The sequence below is a fragment of the Python bivittatus genome, unplaced genomic scaffold (assembly GCF_059951505.1).
Source record: "Python bivittatus isolate LINGU-HERP-01145 unplaced genomic scaffold, Pbiv_v1 ctg000610_np1212, whole genome shotgun sequence".
In the NCBI taxonomy this organism is placed as follows: domain Eukaryota; kingdom Metazoa; phylum Chordata; class Lepidosauria; order Squamata; family Pythonidae; genus Python; species Python bivittatus.
The window spans coordinates 43,172,250-43,197,384 of NW_028277088.1; the positions used below are offsets into that span (position 1 = coordinate 43,172,250).

The 25,135-nt window shown below is 37.8% G+C and overlaps 1 protein-coding gene across 2 annotated transcripts; it reads left to right on the forward strand.

The window, feature by feature from the left end:
* Positions 1–213: 213 nt before the first annotated feature.
* ACP3 (acid phosphatase 3) lies at positions 214–23,164 on the forward strand. Of its 2 annotated transcripts, none has more exons than XM_088150897.1 (11): positions 214–352; positions 6,428–6,523; positions 9,448–9,534; positions 10,392–10,544; positions 12,350–12,448; positions 14,298–14,402; positions 16,244–16,376; positions 17,731–17,810; positions 18,877–18,983; positions 20,183–20,352; positions 22,151–23,164. In XM_088150897.1, exons 1-11 carry the CDS (start codon positions 239–241, stop codon positions 22,372–22,374), a joined length of 1,368 nt encoding a protein of 455 aa, XP_088007023.1. In that variant the 5' UTR covers positions 214–238; the 3' UTR covers positions 22,375–23,164. The 2 variants fall into 2 exon arrangements, with proteins under 2 accessions (XP_088007023.1, XP_088007024.1); XM_088150898.1 differs by having other exon boundaries at positions 22,154–23,164.
* Positions 23,165–25,135: the final 1,971 nt, after the last annotated feature.

The following is a 25,135-nucleotide window of genomic DNA, read 5'->3' on the forward strand; positions in this document are numbered from 1 at the left end:
TCTGTCCACCTCTCTGCATCGTATAGAAGCTGAATCTATTTTGGAAAGAAGTCTGATTTCACCAATTATGTTTCTGTCATTTCCCAGGGCTGCAGCTGCCCAAAAAAGCCTAAGTTAAGAAATAGATCAAAGAGGAATTGTCACTTCCTCTTTGAATTACCAGTTTGGTATCCACCCTTTAGAATCCCTTAAAAAGCACGTGTACTAGTGAAAGAGCGTTTACATATCTGCTGGCAGAATGGGAGGAACACGTCTAGCAAGAGGCTCCAAGAATCTGCACTTTGCTCTGCTGGCCCTCGTTATTTCTCTTCTCCAATCAGCATTCGGACGGGAGTTGAAATTTGTGATTTTAGTAAGTACAGGAAAGGGAATAGGTTCATAAATGTATATGGTTTAATTTAAAATGAGCCGGGCATGATTAATCTATGATCCTGGACATTTCAAAGAGTCCCACAATTTCCCTTCCTCTGTAAGATTATGAAATAGATGCTGTTTGTTCAGGTTTGTGTTTTATCAGTGTTGCTGGGCTCTGTGTAAATATTCAGGCAGATATGATAAAATCAGTTTCCTCTAGAATGTTGTCTTTATAAGATTTTCTCCTATATCTGAGTTATATTAAGGGATTTTTCCTCTTCAGTGAAGAACTGTTCATAACCCTTTAGAAGTGTAATAAGTGTCAGCTCCAGCCTATAAAGAGTTAAATGTTTTATGGCCTTTGTGTGTAAGAAGCTCATCTGTAATGAAAATGGCTAGTCGAGACATATAAACAACATTCCAAAAAGGATATATATTATCAAATATATATTATTTGATAATTGGGAAATCAATGATGCTGTGGAATAAGATGCATCAGATAAGAAAAGGTGTTGCATGTACACATGCTTAAGTGTACAGTGATAGAAAAGACATATGACCAAGTTTCCAGTGGTTTGTCCAGCAGCATAAGAGACTATTGTTCACAAAAACAAAAACAGTAGAGGACAGTATTTTTGTATAATTATTTTTTATACTGGAAAGTAACTGGATGAAGTAGCTGGTTCTATGATTTACTCACATGTGATGGATATATGGGGAGAGAAGTGATGATCTGTTGCATTAAGTAGGACTTGTGCTTACAAGTACTTCATTACTCAGGGGACTCCATCTATGTGCTGTCCATGAGAGCAGGGAGGATATCTGAGGGTGAGGGAGGAGGAGTTGTGAATAATAGTACTATGATTGCTGCTGTGATGCTGCAGAGAAAGCAGTGTGCTGCATCTCCAGCATGCTCATCATCCTCAGCAGACTATGATGTCACTGGCAGTGCCCTGCAATCTCCACTCTGCTTTGGCACTAGTGAAGGCACCAGTAAGTTCAGCTGAAAAAGTCACAAGCTGTTTAGCCTCATATGTAGTTCATAAAGTATTTCCCAAAATCTGAAATCACAATCATGGAGCAGTATGACAATGGAGCAGTATGACAATGGAGAATATTGCAACACCCTCTACATGGTGCTGCCTTTGAGGACCATCCAGAAGCTACAAGTGGTCCAGAATGCAGCAGTATGCAGTTTTGGGTGCCCCACAGTTCACCACTGCTGTGTCAACTGCCCTGGCTCTCAGTTGTTTTCCAGGTGCAATTTAATGGGCTGATTATCACCTTGAAAGCCCTACATGGCACAGGGCCAGGTCATTTGTGGGACTGCATGTCCCTGAGGGTATCTGCCCATCCTACTAGGTTAGATAGGGTGGGCGTGCCCCAGGTCCCCTCCTTTAAATGTTGCCACCTGATGGGACCTCGGAGGCGCACCTTGTTGGTGGCTGCCCAGCCTTTAGGAATGGCCTCACATCTGAGATCTGAGGGATCCTACCCTTTTAGCCTTCTGGAAGGCCATGAAGACCTGGCTCTTCCCCCAAGCACTGGGCTAGGATGTAGGTTGAGTTGGGAGGCTGTTTGGTCTGGTGCCCTGAGGGGAAGGGTATTTTGTTTTTATCTCTGTGGTTATGGATTGTTGTGAGTCACCTAGACTCATTATATGGGATAGGCGGCCATATAAGTCCTGTAAATAAATAAATCAAGAGCTGGATAGGTATCTCTTGGGGAATTATGCTTAGCCTCTGATTCTGCATTAAAGATTTAATGCCCAAGAAGACCTCCTCCATCCTGGGTTTGGCCTAGCTTTGTGTGGAACCCCAATTATTGGGTTTCTAAGCCAAGGTTTGTGATTTGTGTTATATGTGGTGACTAGGGCTCATTAAACCATGGTTCAAACAATTGTTGATATACAGTAACATATGAGTCAACCTTCTACCTCTACTGATGCATGTATGCAATAATGCAGTGCTGTCTGCAAATCAGCCTTAACATGATATAAACCTTTTTAAAAAAAAAACACCTGTTTCCTCCTCATCATCTGAAAGTCTGCTTTTATTTTCCATCTTTGCTTCATTGATGGATGAAATTTGCATCCCAACAAATTCTTCCTGTGTTTGAATTTCCCCATCAGGAGACTGTCATACCCCCTACCTAGCTCAGATTTCATCTAACCCAGATATGAGGAAAGGCCTTGAATGCAATTCTACTAGTTCACTATGGTCACAGACTTTGCAGCCAGGCAACATTCTTCGGGATTGCTGGAATGCCATCTGCAACCCAGATTTGACTCTTAATGAACAGAAAGCCTTTGAAGCTTCTCAGTCCATTTATTAATAGTTTCAAAAAAGGACATTGCAACTACTCCCTAGCAGCCTGGTGGAAGCAAAGCTTTGCAAACTGTTAGAGAAATGTACACAGATGCACAGGCTGTGTATCGAGGAAAAGGCCTAGAAAGCAAAGCAGGGTGAAGAGCTGCTAATTAACAGAGCACTGGATGCTCTGGGGTAAATTGGCCAATTTGCAACAGAAAGAAGAAGGGTGATCTTCAATATGCAGAAATGCTTTCTGTGGCTCTAGTCATATAGCTAACACCAAACTGAAAGTATTTCCAATCTACAAATGGTGAAACAATGTGGAGAAACTAAGTTGGACTTAAAGTGGTTGGAAATAGTTAGCAAATTGAAAGGCTGGTGGTGTGACAGAGCTCAGCTTTATGGAATCTCAGCATTAATAGATTTTTTGAATGGTTTTTTTAATCATATAATGTTCTGGGCTTGGAAAATCATTACAAACATAACTGAAATGAGGAACATCAAGACTTAAAAGGCAAAAGACACAGCATTCATATACTACTTATTATATGTAGATTGTTATACTCATTTTGCAGCCTGCTTGCAGACATTCACTCTGGATAAAAATAGGGAAAGGCTCATAACTCAGTGCTAGAACAAGTCGTTTGCACGCAGAAGTCTTTTGTTGCTCTTCCATAGTAGTATTCATTGAGAATTAGCAGTTCAGTCTTCTCAGAAATCCTACTGAGTCTCATGAATCTTATTCAAAAGTAAGTATGTGCGTAAGATTGCAGTCTAATTCCCTTGTAGCTGCTTTTTTTTTTACCTAGAAATGTATGTCTCATCCATCTAGTGCCAGAACATCAGTCAGAGTTGTTCAGCACCATTTAAAATTACAATATAACACTACACATACATTAAAAAAGTAATAAGCCTGTAAAGACAAAAACACAAATAAATCATCTTTACATCAACACTTTCTATATATTAAAGATCTAATAATTAACTAATCATAAGAAATATAAAAAAAGGGGATCCTTGGTTTCTGCTCTAAGATTTCCTCAAAGCTCTCTTGTTGTTATCTGGAGATAAATCTAAATACATAATGATGGACCAGCTGAAATAGTATCATTACTTCAACCATCTTTAATTCCTTCTACCTGCGAGTGACCTCAGAAGCTCACTTGGTAGTAGAAAGGTGGGACTGGAAGTTAACAAAACCTATTTATCCACATCTTAAAACAATCAGCTAAATATTACATTGTCTTTAGCAGTATTTCTCAACCTTGGGAACTTTAAGAAGCATGGACTTCAACTCCTAGATTTCTCTAGCCAGCCATGTTGGCTGGGGAATTCTGAGAGTTGAAGTCCACACTTTCTGAAGTTGCCAAGGTTGAGGGACACTGGCCTTTAGCATAATAACCAGCTCAACGTTACTCCAGATAATGCTGAATGTGAAAAAGACAAAGGTTCTTATGGTGAAACTCTGTTACCATCACAACTGCAGCACATAGTTTGGTAATACAGGAAAGGCAGGATGGTAGAGTTGGCGGAAGGTGTAACGTACAGATTTAAGGAACTCTTGGTGATGACAGGTAGCCTCCTTGCATCTTTAATTAAACATAGGTGTACCAACTTGCTTTCTGAGATGGTGTTAAGACAAATTAAAGCAGAGAATAGCTGGAATTTCACAGATAACACTATTAGTAGGACTATGGGTGGAAGGCATGAGATGAAGCAAGCAAACTTGCTAAAAGGAAGTAGGCCTATGCCTGGTAAGGGCTAGGTAGGGAAACTATTAGGGAACCATTTGAAAAAGATGGATTGAATATTTGTTGTAAGCAATAGACCAGGAATAAGTCCAAACCACTGAATCTCGGTCACAAACAAGTGAAAATAGGGCAAAAGCCTCAGACCATATTAATGTGGGAAGAACTGGTTCCTTGTTCTTGGGAACCCTAAACAAAACAATGTCTAATAACACTTAATCTACTTACCAAGGAGCATAGGTGGGCATGGAATGTTGCAAGTACACCAGACAGTTGAAGAAGAAAAAAGAGCATTGGAAGAACATCTGAAGGACAGTGAAGAAGATGTACTGAAGCTAGTACACCATGAAGCTTACTGAATACTGAAGAGACCAAACTGGCCTACAAGAAAGACCAAATGAAGAATAGAAAAGAGACATGGCAAGGCAAAGTATTATATGGCCAGTACACACACACACACACACACACACACACACACAAAACTAGCAGCCAAAGCAGAAAACAAGACCTGGCAATGGCTAAGAGCAGGAAAGTTGAAGAAAGAGACAGAGGGGCTAATTCTGGCTGCACAAGACCAAGCCTTAAGAACAAATGCATATAAAGCCAGAACTGAGAAGACAGCAACAGACAGCAAATGCCACCTCTGCAAAGAAGCTGAAGAAACAGTGGCCACCTCGTTAGCTAGAAAATTACACAGACTGACTACAAACAACGGCATGACAAAGTAGCAAGCAAGAACTGGTAGGACCACAAAACAGACAAAATAATAGAAAATGAAGAAGCTAAAGTGCTCTGGGACTTTAGAATTCAAACAGAGAAGCACCTGCCACACAACACCCCAGACTTAACAACTGTTGATAAGAAAGACAAAGAAGTCTGGATAGTGGATGTTGCAATATCTGGAGACAGCAGACTAGAAGAGAAAGAACTGGAGAAAATCACAAGATACAGAGACCTGCAAACAGAAGTAGAATGACCATAGCAAAAAAAAGCAAAGATAGTACCAGTAGTAAAAGGTGACTTGGGTGCAATCCAAAACATCTGGAGCACCACTTGAACACCATTGGCATTGACAAAATCACCATCAGTCAATTGCAAAAGGCAGCTTTACTTGGAACAATCCTGCAACAATCTATTTAACACCATCAAACAACAACATCTGCCTATCCCAGGTCCTTGGAAAGGACTTGATAGGTGGATAAACATGCCAAATCCAGTCTAAACATCTGGCTGACTGTGCGACCAACAATAATAGAATTGTTTCAATAATAATATATCCTGGGATCTAGAATAGTTAAAAGTATTTTAATAAACAAACAATTAAACATTCCTACTGTAAGGAAGGATATATAGATTACTGACTCCAAACTTCTGAAATTATTTTGACATTTTTCAGGCATTTGGCTGCTACCTTTTTCTTATGTATATATTGTGTTGAAGTTACATATGAGTGAGCTTTAACCAAAATATTAAGTTTCATTTGCATGCTTGTTTAGATGCTTCTTCATATTCCTTTACTGTTTATGCAATGTTAATGTAAAACAAGATAGGGAAAGACTGCAGAGCACGGCTTCTGGGATTTTTTCCAACCTTTAATCGTAGCTCCGCCCTCAGTCATGTGACTAATAGAGAGGCAGGAGGGGGCTTAGAATGGAGGAGTTGGCAGCACTCTGAATCGCTGCCTAGCTGCTTCTCCCTTAGGGATACATTGGGGGAGATATTTATACTCTGTGTGTGTGTGTGTGTGTGTGTGTGTTTATTTGGATTTCTATTTCACTGGCTCCTGAAAATGGCACATTTTCAAACACGATCTTTCAATCGCTGGCTTCTCCCCATATCACATTTGGACCTGTTCTCTTCTATTTTCAGAGAGTTACGCTATTGATGGGCAGATAGATACCCCATTTATATCATTTCTTTCCAATGTTCTGTTGGATTGCAAATATATCAAAAGTTTATTATGAAAAATAAAATAGAATAGAGTGACACAGTCTTTATAATCTTTTTTCCTAGATTTATCGACATGGAGATAGAAGTCCTATCGAAAACTATCCCAATGGCTTACACAGTGAAAGTGAATGGCCACAGGGATTTGGGCAACTGACTCAGGTTTGTTGGTTTTCTATAGTAGTAAAGATGATAAACAGTACATATAATAAAGACGTGTGTTCTATAACTAACTTTTATTTATTGGCATGTAATAGTGACATAACCTTCTCCAACCCTGTGCTTTTCAGATGTGTTCAACGTCAGCTCCTAGAATCCCTCCTCAACATTTATTGTTCTGTTAATAATTCATTCAAAGTAAAAAATAACTAGGGCAAGATTCAGAAAGTTATTTTCAGAACATAAATTCATATTTTCAAAATCTGATCTTTTTCCCATACCAAATTGACTTTATGGGGAAACCCAGCTTTAAAAATTGGGAAAAAGATGGTGATATGGAAAAATTGGATGGAAGCAAGGATAATGGCTTTAGACCAACTGATAGATGAAGATGAATTTTTAATGTACTCTGTGTTAAGAGATAAATATCATCTATCAGATATAACCCAATGCCAATATTTACAGTTACAACATTTGTTAACAACATTGTTTGGACCAGTAGCATTTTCAGCTTCTGAGACACGTGATATTAGAACAACTTGTTAAATCCTTTAAAACTAAAAAACCTACTATAACTTAACCTACTGTTAAGAGATGTGTGGAATAAAGAATTAGAGGTTTCTATATTGCTTAGACAATGGGAGAGTGTCTTAACTTCTATAGCAAGAGTGTCAATGGACAAAAAATAATATTTAAAATTTATTGGATGCCACTACGTCTGAATAGAAAAGGATTGTCAGAACCAACATTTTGTTGGAGATGTAATAAGGACAATGCCTCTTTAAAGTATATGTTTTTACAATGTCCTATACTTATTAAGTTTTGAGAGAAAATAGTGGACTATATAAATATGATTGTGTGACAAAAGCTAAAATTTTGAGAGGATAGTATTCTTCTGAACTATGTACCTTGTACATGGAATTTGACATCTGGACAATGTAAATGGATTCTCCATGCCCTTACTATAGCCAAAAGACTGATATTGCAGCATTGGAAAGATAAATGTATGGCCCCATTCACTCAGTGGATTGAAGACCTGATTGCACTTGCCACTTATGAGCAGATTGCCTATAGACATAGACTTTGTATGGACAAATATAATGAAATATGGGACTCATTTATACAAAATACATTTATACAAAATAAGTTAAAAAAAACATGGTAGTCATATAAATATATTAGAAATATATATGTACTTGAATATTATTTGTACTAGATAAGCATATATAGAATCGTAATTGTTTATTGTTATAATGATATATTAACACTTTTTTTCTTTTTGTTGTATTTTTTCATTTTTTTGTTAAAGCACTTTTATGTATTTTTTTCTTTTTGTAATCACAAATTTTAAAAAATATTTAAAAAAAAAAGGAAAAGGAAGGAGATTCCAATCTTGAATTGGTATGCTAAAGGATGTCAAATAATAACCAATTCAAAGGAGATCAAAGGAAGATGGAAGGAGTATACTGAAACAGTATACAGTAGAGATTTCAACATCCAAGATACCTTAGAAAATATTTCTTACTTACTGGAACCACTATATGCTGAATATATATTAAGGGAAGCTGGATTGGAAAAAAATAGGCATGGTTTTAGAATTGGAGGAATAAACATCAATAACCGGCAGTATGCTGATGACACTACCCTGATAGCCCAAAATGCAAAGGATTTGCAAGCCCTAGTACTAAAAGTCAGAGAGCACAGTGAAAAAATGGGACTAAATTAAATATAAAGAAGACCAAATTAATGAAGCAGTTACAGCAACCAGCCTTAGAATTGACAAGGAAGATAGCTTCCTTGGTGGGCAGAAGCTATCCACCAGAAGCTATAATGGTGGATGGCTTCTGCCTTTTACAATCAACCATCAATAGTAAAGGAACAAGAAATACACCACAGACTAAAACTTGGTAAAGCAGCCATGAAGACCTTGGCAAAAATATTCAAATACCATGATGTGTCTATACCTACAAAGATCAGAATTGTGCAAGCTATGGTATTCCCTGTGACAGTCTATGGAAGCGAAAGTTGGACTTTAAAGAAGCAGGATAGGAAGAGTATTGACGCCTTTGAACTTTGGTGTTGGAGAAGACTCTTGAGAATATCATGGACAGCCAAGAAAACAAACTGATGGATCACTGAACAAATCAACCCAGAGTTCTCACTCGAGGCACAAATGACCAGGCTCAAATTATCCTACTTCGGACGCATTATGAGAAGACCCTGCTCTCTGGAAAAGGCTGTAATGCTGGGAAGGGTGTAAGGGTAGAGAAGAGGATGACCAGCAACAAGGTGGATGGATTCAGTTACAGTGAAAATAAGTGCACAATCAGGAGACTCAAAGGAACAGGTTAAGAATAGATCATCATGGAGAAAAATCTATCTTTGTGGTTGCTAGGAGTCGAAAATGACTTGAAGGCACATAGTCAAAATAGGACCAGTGACAGACCAGCTGTTACATGTGGAAGGGGACATATATAATACCCACTCTCCACAGAGTAGAAGCCTTTTTGTTTGGAATACTATGGTCCAAAATAAAATCTGAAAACTGAAATACATCACTTTGGGGGAACTGTGACCATGTGACCAGACCAACTTTAATTAGTCATTGGTAGATCCTTGGAGGAGGTGTCTGGAGACAGAAGATAGAAATACATGCCATTTACTTTTCATCAGCTGGTAAGCATGCTGAAAATCCTACCCTATCCCCCAACTTTAGTGAGTTATTCAGGGCAGAAATAAGAGTCAGGTCAGCATATCACTACCCTAGTAAGCTGTTATATCAATACTGCAAGGGCTGAGTTACTTTAAGGAGACCTATAAATAGAAGCTTAAATAAATTAATGCTTAGCTCTTCACAAGGACTAGAAAGTGCATTATGATTGGATTTCCCTTTCTAGATAACTCATGGTTGTATTGCCTTTCCATAGATTGGAATGAAGCAACAGTATGAGCTTGGACAATACATAAAGAAGAGATATTCAAACTTTCTGAGTGCCAGTTACAAAAGAGAGGAGGTGAGTACAGGAACATATAAGAGTTTTCTCCAATTCTAGTCATATATGGCTCGAAATATCAAAGACTCAGAATTCTGATGCCCAAAGATAAATTATACATGTTTCCTGTATAACTGTTCTCACACTTACAGCTAGGATAAGATATCTGAGAGCCAGCAAATTATGGGAATTGTGGATGAATAAATTCAACTTTCTGGAAATTCTATTTAATGTATCTGTCTGTTTGTTTGCCAGATTTCTATCTCCAGGAGAACTTAAGACCACCTCCAATTTTTCCATCAGCAGCATCACTGTAGGAGATGTTGGGCTGAGAGGTAGTGACTGGCCCAAAGTCATCCTGTAAGCTTGTATGGTTGAGGATAGATTTGAATTTGGGCCTCCCCAGTCCGCATTCAAAATTTTAAGAACTATCACATTAGCATTCAGACTTTTTTAATGGCTGTCTCAACTCACTTCATTTTTGACAGAAGCCTCAAGAGAAGGTTGCTTAAAGTAGAGTTCTCTTGTTTCTGTTTTGGGACATATTTGAATTTTTAAGGTCTCATCATGTGCATTTTCATAAAATGCTGCCATAAGGGGCACACCTGTTCACAGAATGTGCAGTCACTGTACAAGTTAAGTGCACTCACCAGAAGAAATAAACCAGTAACACCAAGTATACCATATAAAAGCATGCACATTAAAGCAAAAGAAATACACTCAGTACACAGAAAACACTCTTGTCTCTACCACATCTCTATTTCCACAGGATGTTCTCCGCCACTCTCAGGCTTAATTTTCTTTTCTCTAGGTGGCCAGGCAAAATTCCGAACAAAACACCAAGTTGCTGTAACACAGTGCCCTTTTATTCCTTTCAGATCTTAATTCAGAGCACTGAAATTGATCGAACCATCATGAGCGCCCAGGCAAATCTTGCTGGTCTGTTCCCACCTACTGGTGATCAAATCTGGAATCCTGAACTCCTGTGGCAACCAGTCCCAGTACATGTAGTTCCAAAGGCCAGCAATCCAGTGAGTATCAGTAATATAAATCATTCTTCCAGGTTTTTAGGCACTTCTTCTGTCAATAAGGACATGCAAACATTTTCTATTTGACAAACTCATCTCTCCAAACAGAGGTTTATTACCAATTCAGAGTCTTTCTACATTAGACAGCAACAAATCCTCTGTTCTAGTTTATCTACAGTCCTTTATTACTCTCAGTATCAGTTTCATTATTGCATTTGAATGTAGGAGTTGGGTTTCAGGCTCCTTCTGCCAACACAAAAGGAGGAGCTGACTACTACTTCTAGCACAGGAATTTCCCTGTCTGCCCAGTCACATGATTTGATCTGCTAAGGATCTGACTGTAGAATAACCACACCTTGGGCTGGATTAGTTCTACTCTGTTTGCTATTTGTGAGGATGGATGGATCCATCTGTTTCTGGTCCATGTTTCAATTTAGCATGTGTTCATGCATCAATATATTCTGTCCCATTTTTGCATTATACCAAAATATTTAAATACGCATTGAAATGATATTTCCCATGCATTTTAGCACAGGTAAAACATTCATAAATATCTGAAATATCAAAGTACTCATTTCTAAATATTTTTATCATTTAATATGCATTTTTATATCTGTTATGGTATGCTTTGAGCCTAACATTGTACTATGGAGTTTGAAATTTGAAATCTGGATATTAACTGGGGAGGGGAAAATTAGGCTGTATTCCTCAAGTACTCCAAAATCATAGGTGTATAGAATGTATATTTGCTTTTGCTTTTTGTTTTAGGTACTGTAGTCTGCCTCCAGTTATTGAACATTTTAATTTTTGGTTAAAAATAACCCAGAAAATTATAATTGCCTAACCATGTTCTGTCCTAGTTTGAACTGTAACTTGACATCTTCATGTAAAATGGCCAGCTATGCAGAGCAAGCCACTTAATGTATCTACAGTTATATGCACATGCATTAGAAACATGCACTGAATTACTATACTGATTACCAATAGTCCTTGTTTAGTGACTGCCTCGTTTAGCAACCATTCACAGGTATAACGGTGATGAAAAAGTAACTCTATGACAAATCTTCACATTTAAGACCTTCACAGGTCTGTAAAACAAAGCTGAAGTAAGATCATAAGCACAGTCGCAGTTTCACCTAGTGACCGATGAATTTATATCCAACATGAAATACAACTAGTGGCTTTGCTTCTTTTTTCACCTCCCCCACCCCACTCACCTTCCTTCAAAATTCACAGGAAGCCATACAATATAATTTGACCTTGGCTTAGCACTGCAGTTCTGAAACTAAGATTCTGTGACTCCCCCACAAACTATGACCTCCTCACCTACATCAATCATGAATCCCTGAAAAGTTACAGCTGAGGCTTTGAGAAACCCAGACTTAGCATGATGTGGGAACCCAGATGTTATGGCTTACAATCTTTGGGCAGAGGTGTCTACTTTTCCAGTTGCTGGATGCAAAATGATATGGACAACAACGTGATTTTTTTTAATGGCTGAAATGTTGTGAAAGAGGGTGATCATAGCAATTCAGCAATTAAATAATAATAATAATTTGGGGGATCCCAATGATGCCATTTAGATGTTTGCATCTTGACACCACTGGGTATCATGAGGCAAATCCCCAATGTATGATGTATTATCTGTGAACGAGGGTCGCTATGGAATTTTCAAGAAAGCTTTGCTAAAGAAGCATGGTTTAATGCAATGTCTGAACCCAATGTAAAGAAAAGTGATCAAGAAAAGCCTTAGGTATGAAGACAAAAATGAGTTAGCTGCATGTTACAGTCTCATTCTTATATTTCAGAAATTACGTTATCCAAATTTTCAATGTCCACGCTACAGAGAACTTTTGAAGAAAACAATGGCATCAAATGAATTCCAGGAAAAAATTAAACCATATGAGGTAACAAAAAATAGAGTGATAAGGATGAAGATTGTCTTAAAATACTACTTGTGAATTATTTTTTTACAGTTAAAAAAAGGAGAATGTCAGACTGCAAGTGAGGCTGTCTCAGCCTTCTCCAGTAGGACATCTGTTTGCCATACAGAATGGCCATCCTGGGCATTATTGTTGCAACACATCTGGAAGGCTTTGGGTTCTACCCAGATTGACTCTTCATTCTCAGAGCTGTTAGGTTCAAATGCAAAGGTCTCTGTGCTTGCAGTAAGCAAGCAAAAAAATGGAGTCTTTACTACTGATAAAGATCATTGGACTGGGGAATAGCTGTACTGAGAGAGGCCTGTCTCTTCCAATTGCCATCTGTGGATGAAGTGCTGTCTTAACCGTCATGACAACACAAGGCACTTCTCTGCCTGCATATCTATAGAAGCTCTGTAGGCTGAGCTGTGTGAAATTTATTTAGAAGAGGACCAATAAGTGATTGTGCTATGGTATGCACCCACACACATGCACACACACACAGAGAGATCTGTGTGGCTCCCATCCTGATGGTGTTCTGGGAGTCTTTAAAAATCTGGTTGTTCTTCCAGGCCTTGGGGTAAACTGACTACTGAGCCCTGCTGCGTGTGGTTTTTGTAGTATATGGAGTTTCTTGTCCAGACATATATGGTTTCTTCTGTTACTATTTTTTTAGTCTTTTAAAATATAGGCCAAAGTCACTCTGGAGTCTGGCGTCCTTTAAATCTAATGAAATAAATGAATAAATAAAGTGTGCAAGAATAGATATTCTGCTGAGACATTACTTCTACACTACAAAAAAAGTACCCAGTACAACTGTTTGAAATGGAGACAAATGGTTTAATAATACAATATGCTAAAAAAATACTGGCATTGCATATTACCTAATACAGGATTAGTTTAATAAATCATATTATGGCTTTGTAGTTGGGACAAAAATTAACATGTAGTATTATTCAACTATGGACCAAATATCTAGACTCTAGAATAGTGTTTATCAACCTTGGCAACTTTAAGATATATGGACTTCAACTCCCAGAATTCCCCAGCTAGCAATTAGTCCACACATCTTGAAGTTGCTAAGGTTGAGAAACACTACTCTAGAACCTCTAGAAAATGATATTTTCAACTAGACTAGAGTACAAATCAAACTTAATGTATCCAACTATTTGATTAGCCAAAGAAAAAATGATCATTGAATAGTTATTTTCACTTTTCATTCACTTTTGAATGAATTCCTTCAGTAGGCCACTAAAAATTGCTGATAGGAAATTGTTTTATTGGCAATTTATATATGTTATTACATCCAAGATTCAAAAGGGGTTGTTCATTGTGAGGCATTGCTGTCTATTATGTCTGAACCAGAAGATCACAGTTGCTAGTTTCCGAACCGGGCAGGATCTTAAACAATGCTTTAAAGTTTACTTAGAAAGGAGGATGGGAAGAGGAATGCAATGATTATTTCTACCTCAACTTTTAACATTTAGTCTGGGCAGTAATGCTGGACTAGAGTAAGCTTTTCCAACCTAATGCCATCCAGACATCTTAACCTTCCACTCCCATAATTCCCAATTTGAATTGCCTTTGGCTGGATATTATGGGAGCTAAAGGTCAGCTTGGCTGGAAGGCACTCGGTTGGAAAAGACTGTCTTAGAGACTACATAATTGCAACACTGCATGTGATTAGACTATTTAATTCCAAGCACTATAATCTGATCTCAGCATACTTGTATGCAAGCCTGTTGTAGTCTTGTACATAATATCACAACCTGCATGAACATGTATCTTGTGTCTTGCTTTGCCTTTTAAGGATGCTGTTTTTATCTCCTTTCAGGAATTCATCGAAACAATAGCTTACTATTCAGGATATGATGCTCCCGTTCTCAAATATCCCACAAATTTTAAAATCTGGCATGTACAGGATACCCTATTCTGTGAGGTATGTATTTTTTAATAAATTAATATTGCAGCCACTTACTTTCAATAGATAGAACTAAATTTATTTAGAATTATTCGATAAGATCTAAAATGTACATAGGAAGCAGTGGTAAAGTCAAACACAGTCTATGAAGAAAGAATGGAATATTCTGATAAAGTGTAAAAGCATGACAATTATTTTATTGGGAAAATGGATTTGAAAGTTAGGCATTAACTGTAGTTCATTGCCCTGTTTGCCTGAATGGATCAATGGGATGAAAGATAATAGTTAAGCAATACAGCTGAGCAGGGTTTTGATTTGAAGGTGATTAAATCAGCTAACTCCATGAGACTGAATTGCCTGCTTGTTTCAGTACTTCAGATTGAATCAAGTGCCTCCAAATCAATTTGACAATTCAACAGATTTTTGCATGTGTACTCATACACATATACATTTTACCTACATAAAACTTTGAACCAGTTAGACAAATTGAATGGACCTGATTCAGGGGAAATTCAGATAATAAGATAGATCCCCCATCATAGTAAACTATAAGCCAAAGTTTACAAACCAGAATGGCTGGTTTCATCGTTATTATGTTTATTATATTATTCATGCATTATCATATTATTCATGCATTATGGTTTATCATGATATGAACACAGCCAGGGAGGAAGTACTGATTAAATACCAAATCATGGTTTAGCATTATAAGAATTAGTCCTGATTTGACTCATAGGGTCCTTTATCTCCCATCATGCCATTAGGAGTAATGAAAGTTCCTAGCTTAATGAAAAACTTAGATTTGCAAACCTGGTCTTCAGCAAAGCACCACGAACCATAGCTTGCTTATTCAGATGATAAATCAAGATTAGAATTTTGTAATTGGGACAAGAAAGAAGCAGAGAACATTACATGAACCTGAGGTTCTCAAGAGCTCATTCTTATCATCAATCATGCCGTAGCATTACAACTCAACAAAAGTTGCATCAATTGTACCAGTATAGCCTGAATTGAATGAGGAGTGTCTCATACTGGAGACCAAGACCAAAGGATTTTCAGGTTGCTTTACTGGTTCATCACTTTATCTGATTCTGCTGAGCTTGAAGTTTCTGTATCTTTCCTGTTTACTGCAGTGATATCTTATGCCTAAAATTCCTTTTGCCTGATAATTTCTATGGGAGAGGAAAGGAGTTCACCAAGTCCCTGTGCCAAAGACAGGACATTAGTTAACAATTTAACTTGCAACAGCTATGATTTGTTTTGTGACAGGAAGTTATTGAGTAAGGGAACAAAGTCTAGGATTTCTTAGTTAGGGAGCTGCTGGCATTCTGCCAGAAATGGAAAGCAAACTCCAAAGCTAGGAAGACAAGGGAAATTAAAAGTTCATCATATGAAAACATGATCTGAGGAAACTAGGCCTCTAATTTTTTTGGGGCCAAATAAAAGACCATTTCAGGTTTAAGTTGGAACTATCATGGGATATACTAGATGCAGAAACATCCTGCTTTGCTTCAGGGTTCCAAAGTAAGTAACTGAGGTTCCCTCTAAATCTGAAATTGATCATGGACCCTGATGTATTCATATATTACACTGAAGTGTGGTTTGTTTGGTTCTGACAAAATGTAGTAAGTGTAGTAACCAGGAATTGTGGTTTTTAAACTATAGCTTATGATTTAGCATGCTATTGTGCAAGCCCAGCCACTTGTAGTTTGTTAAAACATGATTAAATAAACCATAGCTTTGCATAATGGGCAAACCGAGCCATTGATACTGCTGAAGATTGAAGAGAAGGGAAACCAAGCCAAATATCCCAAGTGTCCAATAGACAAAGGACTTAAGATCATCCTTTTTAATTGCAGTCTATTCACAATTTTACATTACCTGAATGGGCTACTGAAGATGTAATGGCAAAGTTGACAGAGCTTACTGAATTATCCTTGTCATCACTGTTTGGTATTTACAAAAGAGAAGAAAAAGCACGGCTGCAAGGAGGTAACAAAGGCACTGTGATCATTGAAACATCTTTATGTACCATGTATTCTAGCTAAAATAAACCACAAAGCATTTGGGCTGGATGTTCTAATTAGTTTTGATCTCTTAATCAACAAAAGCTGTGGCTGATAGGTTAATCAATAGAGGCCAATTTTAATCAACAAGGAAGGATTTTAATTGGCAGAATTGTAAGACAAATTTGTTTTCAAAGCTATTTTGGGTCTGCTGTTTCATTGTAGTGGATGTTGGCGATATCCCTTACCCTCCATTATTACAGATGAAAGATGCAAGTTCTCAAAGCTTCTAGGGTGCCAGTGCAACACTATACTCTCCAGCTATCTCGTGGAAGTGGTTGAACAAAGTTTCCAGACATAGGCATGTGGTTCAAATATAGGCTTTTGTTACAAGCCACGATAATGTCAAAATGATGCCATGAGCATCATGGCAACACAAGTCAACACAAATGCAAATGATACAATTCCATGTTGCATTATGACATCTAATGCCACCACATAAATTACATCATTTGTGTGATGGCATTATGATGCCTGTGTTAATTGCCTCCCCTTGCCTCCTCTCCATAGGCCCATGGTTTCAAGAGAATTTCAGACAAAGGAATACTTTAAATTTGATGAAGTGCAAACATTAAGAAAAAAGGATTAATTTATTCTGCCTCCTGCCTCTTTTGCCATGCTAGGAAAAAAACAGGCACTTGCTTCATCCTTTCAGTGATAAACAGTTTTTCAATTATGGAAAACTATGGTTGGGTCAAAACTCACATTTAACCTTAGTGTATTTTAATTCTGGTTTGTTATCAAGACTGATTCACACTTAATGCCTAAACCATGGTTTACAAACCATGCCCATAATTAAGTCAGTTTGCTTAACCAAGGTTTAATGAATAGGTTAACAATATCACATTAAGCTATAAGCTATGGTTTACAAACTACAATTACTGGGGTTTTATTTACGGCACTAAAGTGTAGTATCATTTATGGATTAGCACACTGTGTGAACCCAGCCTAAGAAGCCCTGCTCCCAACCAGACCCTTTGAATCCTGCTAATGGAGCTGGAATCCAGGAGAAGTCCAAATTCTGTACCACTTCAATATGGGAAAGTGCTACCCCTTTTTCCTAACCCCTCATTCAGAATCAAAGATAGAAAATCTCTAGCACTGAAAAACAATGTACCCGTTTTCTTTAATTGATTCTTTTTTCTCATTTGGAACCTCAATAGTACCTGTATTAAGAATACTTAAAGTACATTCCAGTGAAGTTCATTGGAAAGTATAGGACTGCAACCTGACTTGCTTTTTCACCATTATTAATAACACTCATTTGCCCTTCCATTAAGGTCTCCTTGTGAAATATATTCTACAACAGTTCTCAGAAGCTCGATTTCCACAGAAAAGAAAGATGGTAGTCTATTCTGCAGTAAGTATCTTTAAAAATCAGCTAGCCAGCCAACCAACAACTGTATGCATACACTGATAACAGTTCTGCTGCTCAGACTCAATGAAATTTAATAGCTGAAATTTGTGGAGGATCACAGCTTTTATCAAAGTGATTTTGAAGTGCTGTCTGGTCTCTAACTTGGATGAGAATGTCTGAGAATTATGATAGAGAATAATACAGAAGATTGATTGATCCATTATGTTCCATCAAGTCAGTGTCAAGTCTTAGCAACCACATCAATAGATTTTCTCCAGGATGATCTGTCCCCCACTGAGTCCTCTTTCAATACTGGGACTATCAGTAATTGGACTTCCTTGTGGATTATTCTGGCTACATCATCATCTCCAGATCTTTTCATGGAAGCTCAACATTCTTCTTTAATAACTAGAGGCTTTCCAATCTGGGAGCTTCATTGTCTGGCCCCCAGATTTGTCTAAAGTTTTCACTTATGCTCATACAGTTTTCTTGGGAACATTATAGAAGTCTTTTGCCTTCTCCTGGGTTTGAGTTTGATGTTCCCTCTTCTAGATTTCCCCCATGACTGCAGAAACCACCTGCTCTCACCTCTATTATCAATTACTTTAAGTAAGAGTAATCTCCCTCCCCTTTGACCTTACAGACAAGGGTGCTCCTGATCAGGAGCACATGTTCCTGCCAGCATCCTTTCAGAATCCTGAAAGGATTGATCCCTCTTTTCACATCCAGGTGGTAATTCCCTAGTAGGGATGCTACTATAATACCTTAGGTCTATAATGACATAATACAAAAATACTCCAAAAAAGATGTGCATCCTTGTTTTAAAAATACAGGAGTCTTACTTGGAAAATGCAAAAGATAATCTGTAATTGATGCATATATGTGTGTGCAGGTGGAACAAAGAGAGAGAACATTTGTTATTTACTGCAGAAGAAAATAGTTGAAGGAAGACGCATTCTCAGATTAACAATACTAGGCATCTATGTACAGTATCAGTATAAAACAACTGTAATTAGCAATATCATTCTATTCACAATAATATTAATATGTACCTTTTCCCATTTTACAGCATGACACTACTCTTGGTGCCCTGCAGATGGCACTCAATACATACAATAATAAACTACCACCTTACGCTTCTTGCCAGATTTTTGAACAGTATGAAGAAGAAAATGGGTAAGTATTTTATCATAGGGGAGGGCATACTTGTGAAATCAATTTCATTTTTTGCTAGAACCTGGACCTCTACAAAATAAGCAGCTCAGGTGGGCAAATATACACAAAACATTAAGAACAGGTTATTTGTGATTACATACTCATTCCAGGACTGTGTGATCGATATCAGGTTCACAGATCTTTTCTCTCACACACAAAATCCTACTCCCTGCTCCAAACTTTCTTTTTCTGCAACCTAATTTAAGTGCAAATAGCTTTGTAGTTATTGTTTCTGTTAAAGAAAAAGGAACCAAAATCCTGCAGCTCACCCAGAAATCTACCAGTAGATCCTGACCTACCTTCTTTCTATACATATTTTGATCTTCAGCTAGGACTGACAGATCTGAGCTAGAAGAAAGAAGAAAGAAGAAAAAAACAAGAAGGAAGAAGGAAGAAGGAAGAAGGAAGAAGGGAGGGAGTGAGGAGGAGGAGGAGGAGGAGGAGGAGGAGGAGGAGGAGGAGGAGGAGGAGGAGGTTTTCTGCTTCTACCTCATGGTGATATGGAATTTTGCAGCAGATCTGGTAGCTTCATCCTTAACAATCAATAGACCTTTATTACCAAATGACAGCATCCATTCATTTTCACCAAGAGTAGGCAAATGTTTTGAGCTGATGGCCGTATTTGGAATTTTGAGAGCAAGCCGTGGCTTTGCATGCAGAACTACTATATTAGAGAGGAGAAGCTTGCCTATTCACAAAATAGAGGATGTCACAAACATCAATTTATTAATAGGCAAACTGGTAAGATTATATCTCTGCCCTTTTCTTCCAGGATGCTCCCTACCATGTCCTCATCCCATAGGGTTATAGAATACTTTGAAGCGGCAGCTTCCTGTGGCTTTCCTTCAAATGGAAAGGCAAGAGAAAACTAGAGCTTAATCTTCAAATATCTAGGAATTAATAACTCTATCCTAGGGCAGTAGGTTTCTGGGGATTTTCTCTTTTGGAGCAGTTCAGAACAGTCTCTTGAAGTAATGTTCCTCGTTATATCAGAAAGTTTAAGGGTCAGATAGACCTACTGTAGCTTCATATAGTTGAATTGTATTCCTTATTTCTAGAATGAATTTCTAGATCTGTACTGCATTTTTGAAGAAAATTCCTCAACATGTGATATTCTCTCTTCCTCCTCCCCCCCCCACCCCCCGGCTTCTGTAAATCAGAGTTCACACTATTGAAATGTATTTTCGAAATGACACTTCAAAAGAACCCTACCCAGTCACTCTACCTGGCTGCTCATCTGCATGTCCACTATCACAGTTTGCAGAACTGGTTTCTCCTATCTTGGTAGACAACTGGGAAAAAGAATGTAAGAAGACAGACAGAGATGAAGGTAATATTATTATTAAATATTATTAAACCTTATTATTGCTGTTGTTCAACCTTAGCTAACCATGTAACATGCTGCAAACAGAAGTGACTACAAAATATAAATACTGTATTTTGACTTCCAATTGGAAACCAGATGTGACTTTTAAAATATTGTTAAGGCAAACATCCTACATCCAAAGAAAATGTATACGCAGAGTTTCATAGCATATAAAATTAAGCTTTTTTTATGAGCAGCCTCCTTCCCATCAGTGATTGACGCAAGCAGCTTCCCCGCTGAGGGGGAGATTAAGTCAGGCCATTGACTGGCAGTTATGGGCTTGAACATTTTCTTCAAGTTCTAGAAGATGTCAGAGAACCAGTTTCTAGTTGTTACTGAATTCATTGTGGGGTTGCTCAAGAAAAGCAGTTTTGGTCATCAACAAAAGTTTGGATGACATGTTGGAATTTCTTAAACTTCTGGGCCATGGTGGTATCTTTCCCTACCTCCTGAGTGGAGGCTATCACATCTACAGACAAAGCTATCAGGATCACCACAACAGAGCACAATTTGCATGATTGCCTTTTACTTCTTGTTGGGTTGGAAAACCAAGGTGGAATTTCAGCTTTTCCTTCTCAAATGAAGTCTATCATACAAGTTACCATCGCTGATGCTACATTATATTGTGTTATGGTACTGCTTTAGAAAAAATACCTCCTATAGCAAAACTTGCTCTATTATTTTTTTTCAATTAATAAGTATTTTAAGTTCATCTGATGCTCTCTAAGTGGATTGAGACCCAGGGTTCTTGTTCCATATGGGAATTCCTGTCCCATAGACAAACACAGTTTTCAGCAGTCAATTTAGAGACTGCTCCTGGCAAAACTATTAATTCATTCAAAGGGAAGGAATGATGTATCTTCACTTAGAACTGGATTTGTTTTCCGTGAATAATGTCACCATACAGCCAAGTATGATTAGGTTTAACCTTTTTATGACATTAATTGTATGTTTGATTATTGCTTGCAAAAAAACCCCACCCTCTAATAAACAGAAGCAAGAAAAAGGCAAGCGAATTAAAAAAATAACAGTGAATAGCAGCACAAGGGACATGAAAAGACAGCTGTCTATAAGAAAGCAAATAAAGCAAATGTGTACTTAGTTTTCTTTAGTGGAACTATTCCATCACCATGAAAACCAAACTATGCAAAGCAAAACAGGATAACATTTGACCAGTCTTATATATAGCCTGTACGTTCCATCTGACTGGAGTATACTCAGCACCAGCATTTGTGGATTCAGCCTAGGAAATTTCCTGATTCATCTCCAGGCTCATAAAGAAAACAGGGTATGGCTTTAATCCATGTCTGCACTACTGCTATTATACCGAGATGTTTTTAAAATTAGAATGCAGCAATATGTGTGTGCGCAGGTGTTTATTCCTAGCAGCTGGTCAGGAAGGCAAAGGAGCTGTTTGCCACTATCTCATTGATTCTTGGTAGCAGGAGAAGGACAAACTTGTGTGTTCATGCAGTTCCTTTCCAAGCAAGGGTCAGTTTTAAAGTAGCTTATTTCTGGGATATCATTCTATGGTTTATCAAATCTTGAGCTATCCCACAGCTCCTCATATGCCTGCCTGCCTACCTTGACTGAGGAACAATGAGTGGAGATACTATACGTTGCATTCTAGAACCCCAAAATCCTTTCCAAGTCACATAGCTGAAATTCAGCAGCATTCTGTTAATGTTTAGGCTACATAATACATCCATTAGTGGATGTATAAGTTACTTTGATTTCTAAAATGACTCTTAATTATTTCCAGCAGGAACATTTCCCCAACCTACTGATGAGCCAGTGGTGCCAATGGAGGAGATGCAAAGTCCCACTGCCACTGCTGAACAAGAGATCCCTGAGATCATGACCCTTGAATTTCCAGAGACTGCAATCCCTGAGCATCAGACACTGGCTAAGCCCGTGCAACAACACAAGAAACACACCTGGCATCAGCTTTTGGGGAGAGTAAGAAAGGCTGAACTGTCCAGTTAAAGTTTCCAAGATGTCAAGCAAGCAGAACTGGAGGGAAGCTCCGATGACAGCACAAGCTTTGATCTTGCCTAAGACCTGCTAAGATCTTGCAGTCTTACCCTAAGGGTGCCTCCTCAGAACCAGAACACAAGTCAAGGAAAAGCAGAAATGCCAATCTGGAAGGAAACCAGCTAATAGAGAAAAACAGCATCTTGTCATTAAGCTACTTTGTCTTTCATAACTCTGGCAGAGCAAAAGAAAAATGTTTAAAATGTTCCCTTCTGCACAGAAGATAAATTCAAGAGATTAGAACAATTCATCGTTTCTTTAGCTAAAGCATATTTATGGGAAATATCGCTGAGAAGCACATTGTTTAATACACATAGATACAGTTTATAATACAAATCAATGAATACAATGGTAGTGTTCAGTAGGCTGCAAAAAGTTTGAGATAATCAGTTTTGCTCTGCTTGTAATCATCACTGTAGTGTGCATCTACTGTAATTGTTCTAAGGTTTACTTTCCAATTAATTCAACAGATTTGTTTCATTGAGATAATTCAATAGATTTTTTTTACTATCATGGTTGCTAACTTATGGTTCAACGTGTTGTATAAATGCAGCCTTCACTTGTCCATATGTATTACTGCTTTTTAAAGTTCTTCTGGAAGCCAGTTTGATGTCTTGGTATATAAACAGTTTTGTGAATGGCCAATATCTACTGTAGAAATTTTCTACATTTAACTTTCATCTGAACTCACCCAGAGTGTAGCTATGAACGTTGATGCTGTAATAAATGCGTTAGTCTTCAAGATGCTGTAAGTGTCTTAGTTTTTGCTGCCATACATAGTATGCATCCCCATCTAGAAATTATGAATATACAGTAATTGTAAATAAGAAGGCAACTCAGCCTAATTACTTTGGCAGTATATTCCATGAGTAAGATTAGAGGTAGAAAAATAATTGGCAGGACTAGTCAAACCAGAACTAGCACTGGGATGTGTTCTAAACATAATGATGCCAGAATGATGAAATATGTGTAGACATGTCACGACACAAGCTCTGCACCTTTGTACTTGCATTGCAACATCACACACAAGTATATAAGAAACAGAGTTTGCCTCTCAGCATTGTCATGTACATTTCGTCACTTGCCCTCTCCTGGATGCCTATGAGAAGAAGCACCAGCCAAGTAATAAACTTTAAGAAAGTGTATTGCTGGTGAAACAACAATTCTGTTCTGTTTTTCATTTTTGTTTGCTCCATGCCCACACACCACTGCCTGTTACTCTTCAAGCTTCTCATCTTCATTTCTGAGAATCTTATCAACTTCATCCAGTCACAACTTTCTTGGTCTTCCTTTTCATGTCAAGCCAATCCCTCTTCCTTCTTTTATTTGTTTTGCAACTGCTCCCCATTCATTTTCTCTGTATGACCACACCACTTCAATGTTCTTCATTTGTATCAGTCCCCCATTTTTGTATTCAATCCATATTTCTTCTTGTTCATATTTCTTCTTGTTTCAGCATACATATTTGTTAAGTAGCTCTTTCCTACTGTATTCAGATTATTTTTATATTTCTTCTGACATACCCAACCTTGTATAACAAGAGGAGGCAGAAGCACACTCACACATAACCGTGTTTGCTTCCTTTGACAAACATTCATCCCTTGTGCTAGATCTCATACTCCCCTCTATCCTTCTAGCAGCATTTCCATTTCCTAACATTCTATATTCACTTTCTCACTGTTTATTTTTGAATATTCACAAAGCATTCCATTTATTTTCAGGTAGGCTTTAATTCCATCATATACTTACTTAGCACATTCAGCCGCTAATCTTCAAGTCCATATTCATGCAAAACAGTCTATAATTTAAGCCTATTTGTTTTATCATACATCTTCTCTGATTCATTAAATGTACAATAAACTTTATTTCACAGATTTATAGATTGGTCAATGACCTCCTGCAAAACAAAATCTGGTTGTATACCTCTTGCCTGACAGATAGCCACACTGTATTTCACAAATTTTGCTTATTGTAACCTCTTGCACCTTATTGTCACCTCAGAATTCTGCCAAATAGCTTCTAAGGCAAAGTCATCACACACACACACACACACACATTCAATAAGTTGCACTGCCACTCCATAAGCAAACTACACCCACATTGTAATATTTCTCCAGTTGCACCATCAACACCTGCAGCCTTATCATTTTTCCACATTCTCCCACACAGCATTTATTTTCTCCTTTTCATCATTTTTTAGACACTTTTACATCAGTGATTCTCAAATGTGGTCATATCATGATACCCTAAATAATAAATGAATTTCTGTGATTTCTCTCTCTCAAATATAGGGTTGATATTAAAGCTGGGAAAAAATAAATATGTTACTTTTAATAATTAAATTTTAATCTATTATCAGAAGGCTTCTCAAATTGGGGGAACCATAACTATCCACTGTGAGCTTGTCCATGCAATGCATGGATACTGTCAGAACTTGGTCTTACTTTGGCATGGCAAGCCCGTAGCCAGTTTGCACAGACAAAGCAGGAAGTCAAGCCCAGACCAAATTCTGACAGTTTTTTCACATTTCTTGCACAGAAAAAAATTCTGATCCTGCCTAACTTGCTCATGACTCTCCCTGGAAGTCCTGACCCAAATGTTGAGAACCTGTGGTTTATAGCGTTTCTTTCAATTCTACTCTTTGACATTTCTTGACCTGTCCATAAAAATCTCTAAAATATTCCTTTCAGCATTCCTTTAGTTCAGTTTCACC

Bases quoted from the DNA above. Each gene is read 5' to 3' on its own strand.
- ACP3 (XM_088150897.1), top strand. From the start codon at position 239: ATGGGAGGAACACGTCTAGCAAGAGGCTCCAAGAATCTGCACTTTGCT. The intron at 353-6,427 runs GTAAGTACAGGA...CTTTTTTCCTAG, and splicing joins AGTTGAAATTTGTGATTTTA to ATTTATCGACATGGAGATAG. The intron at 14,403-16,243 runs GTATGTATTTTT...TTTTAATTGCAG, and splicing joins AGGATACCCTATTCTGTGAG to TCTATTCACAATTTTACATT.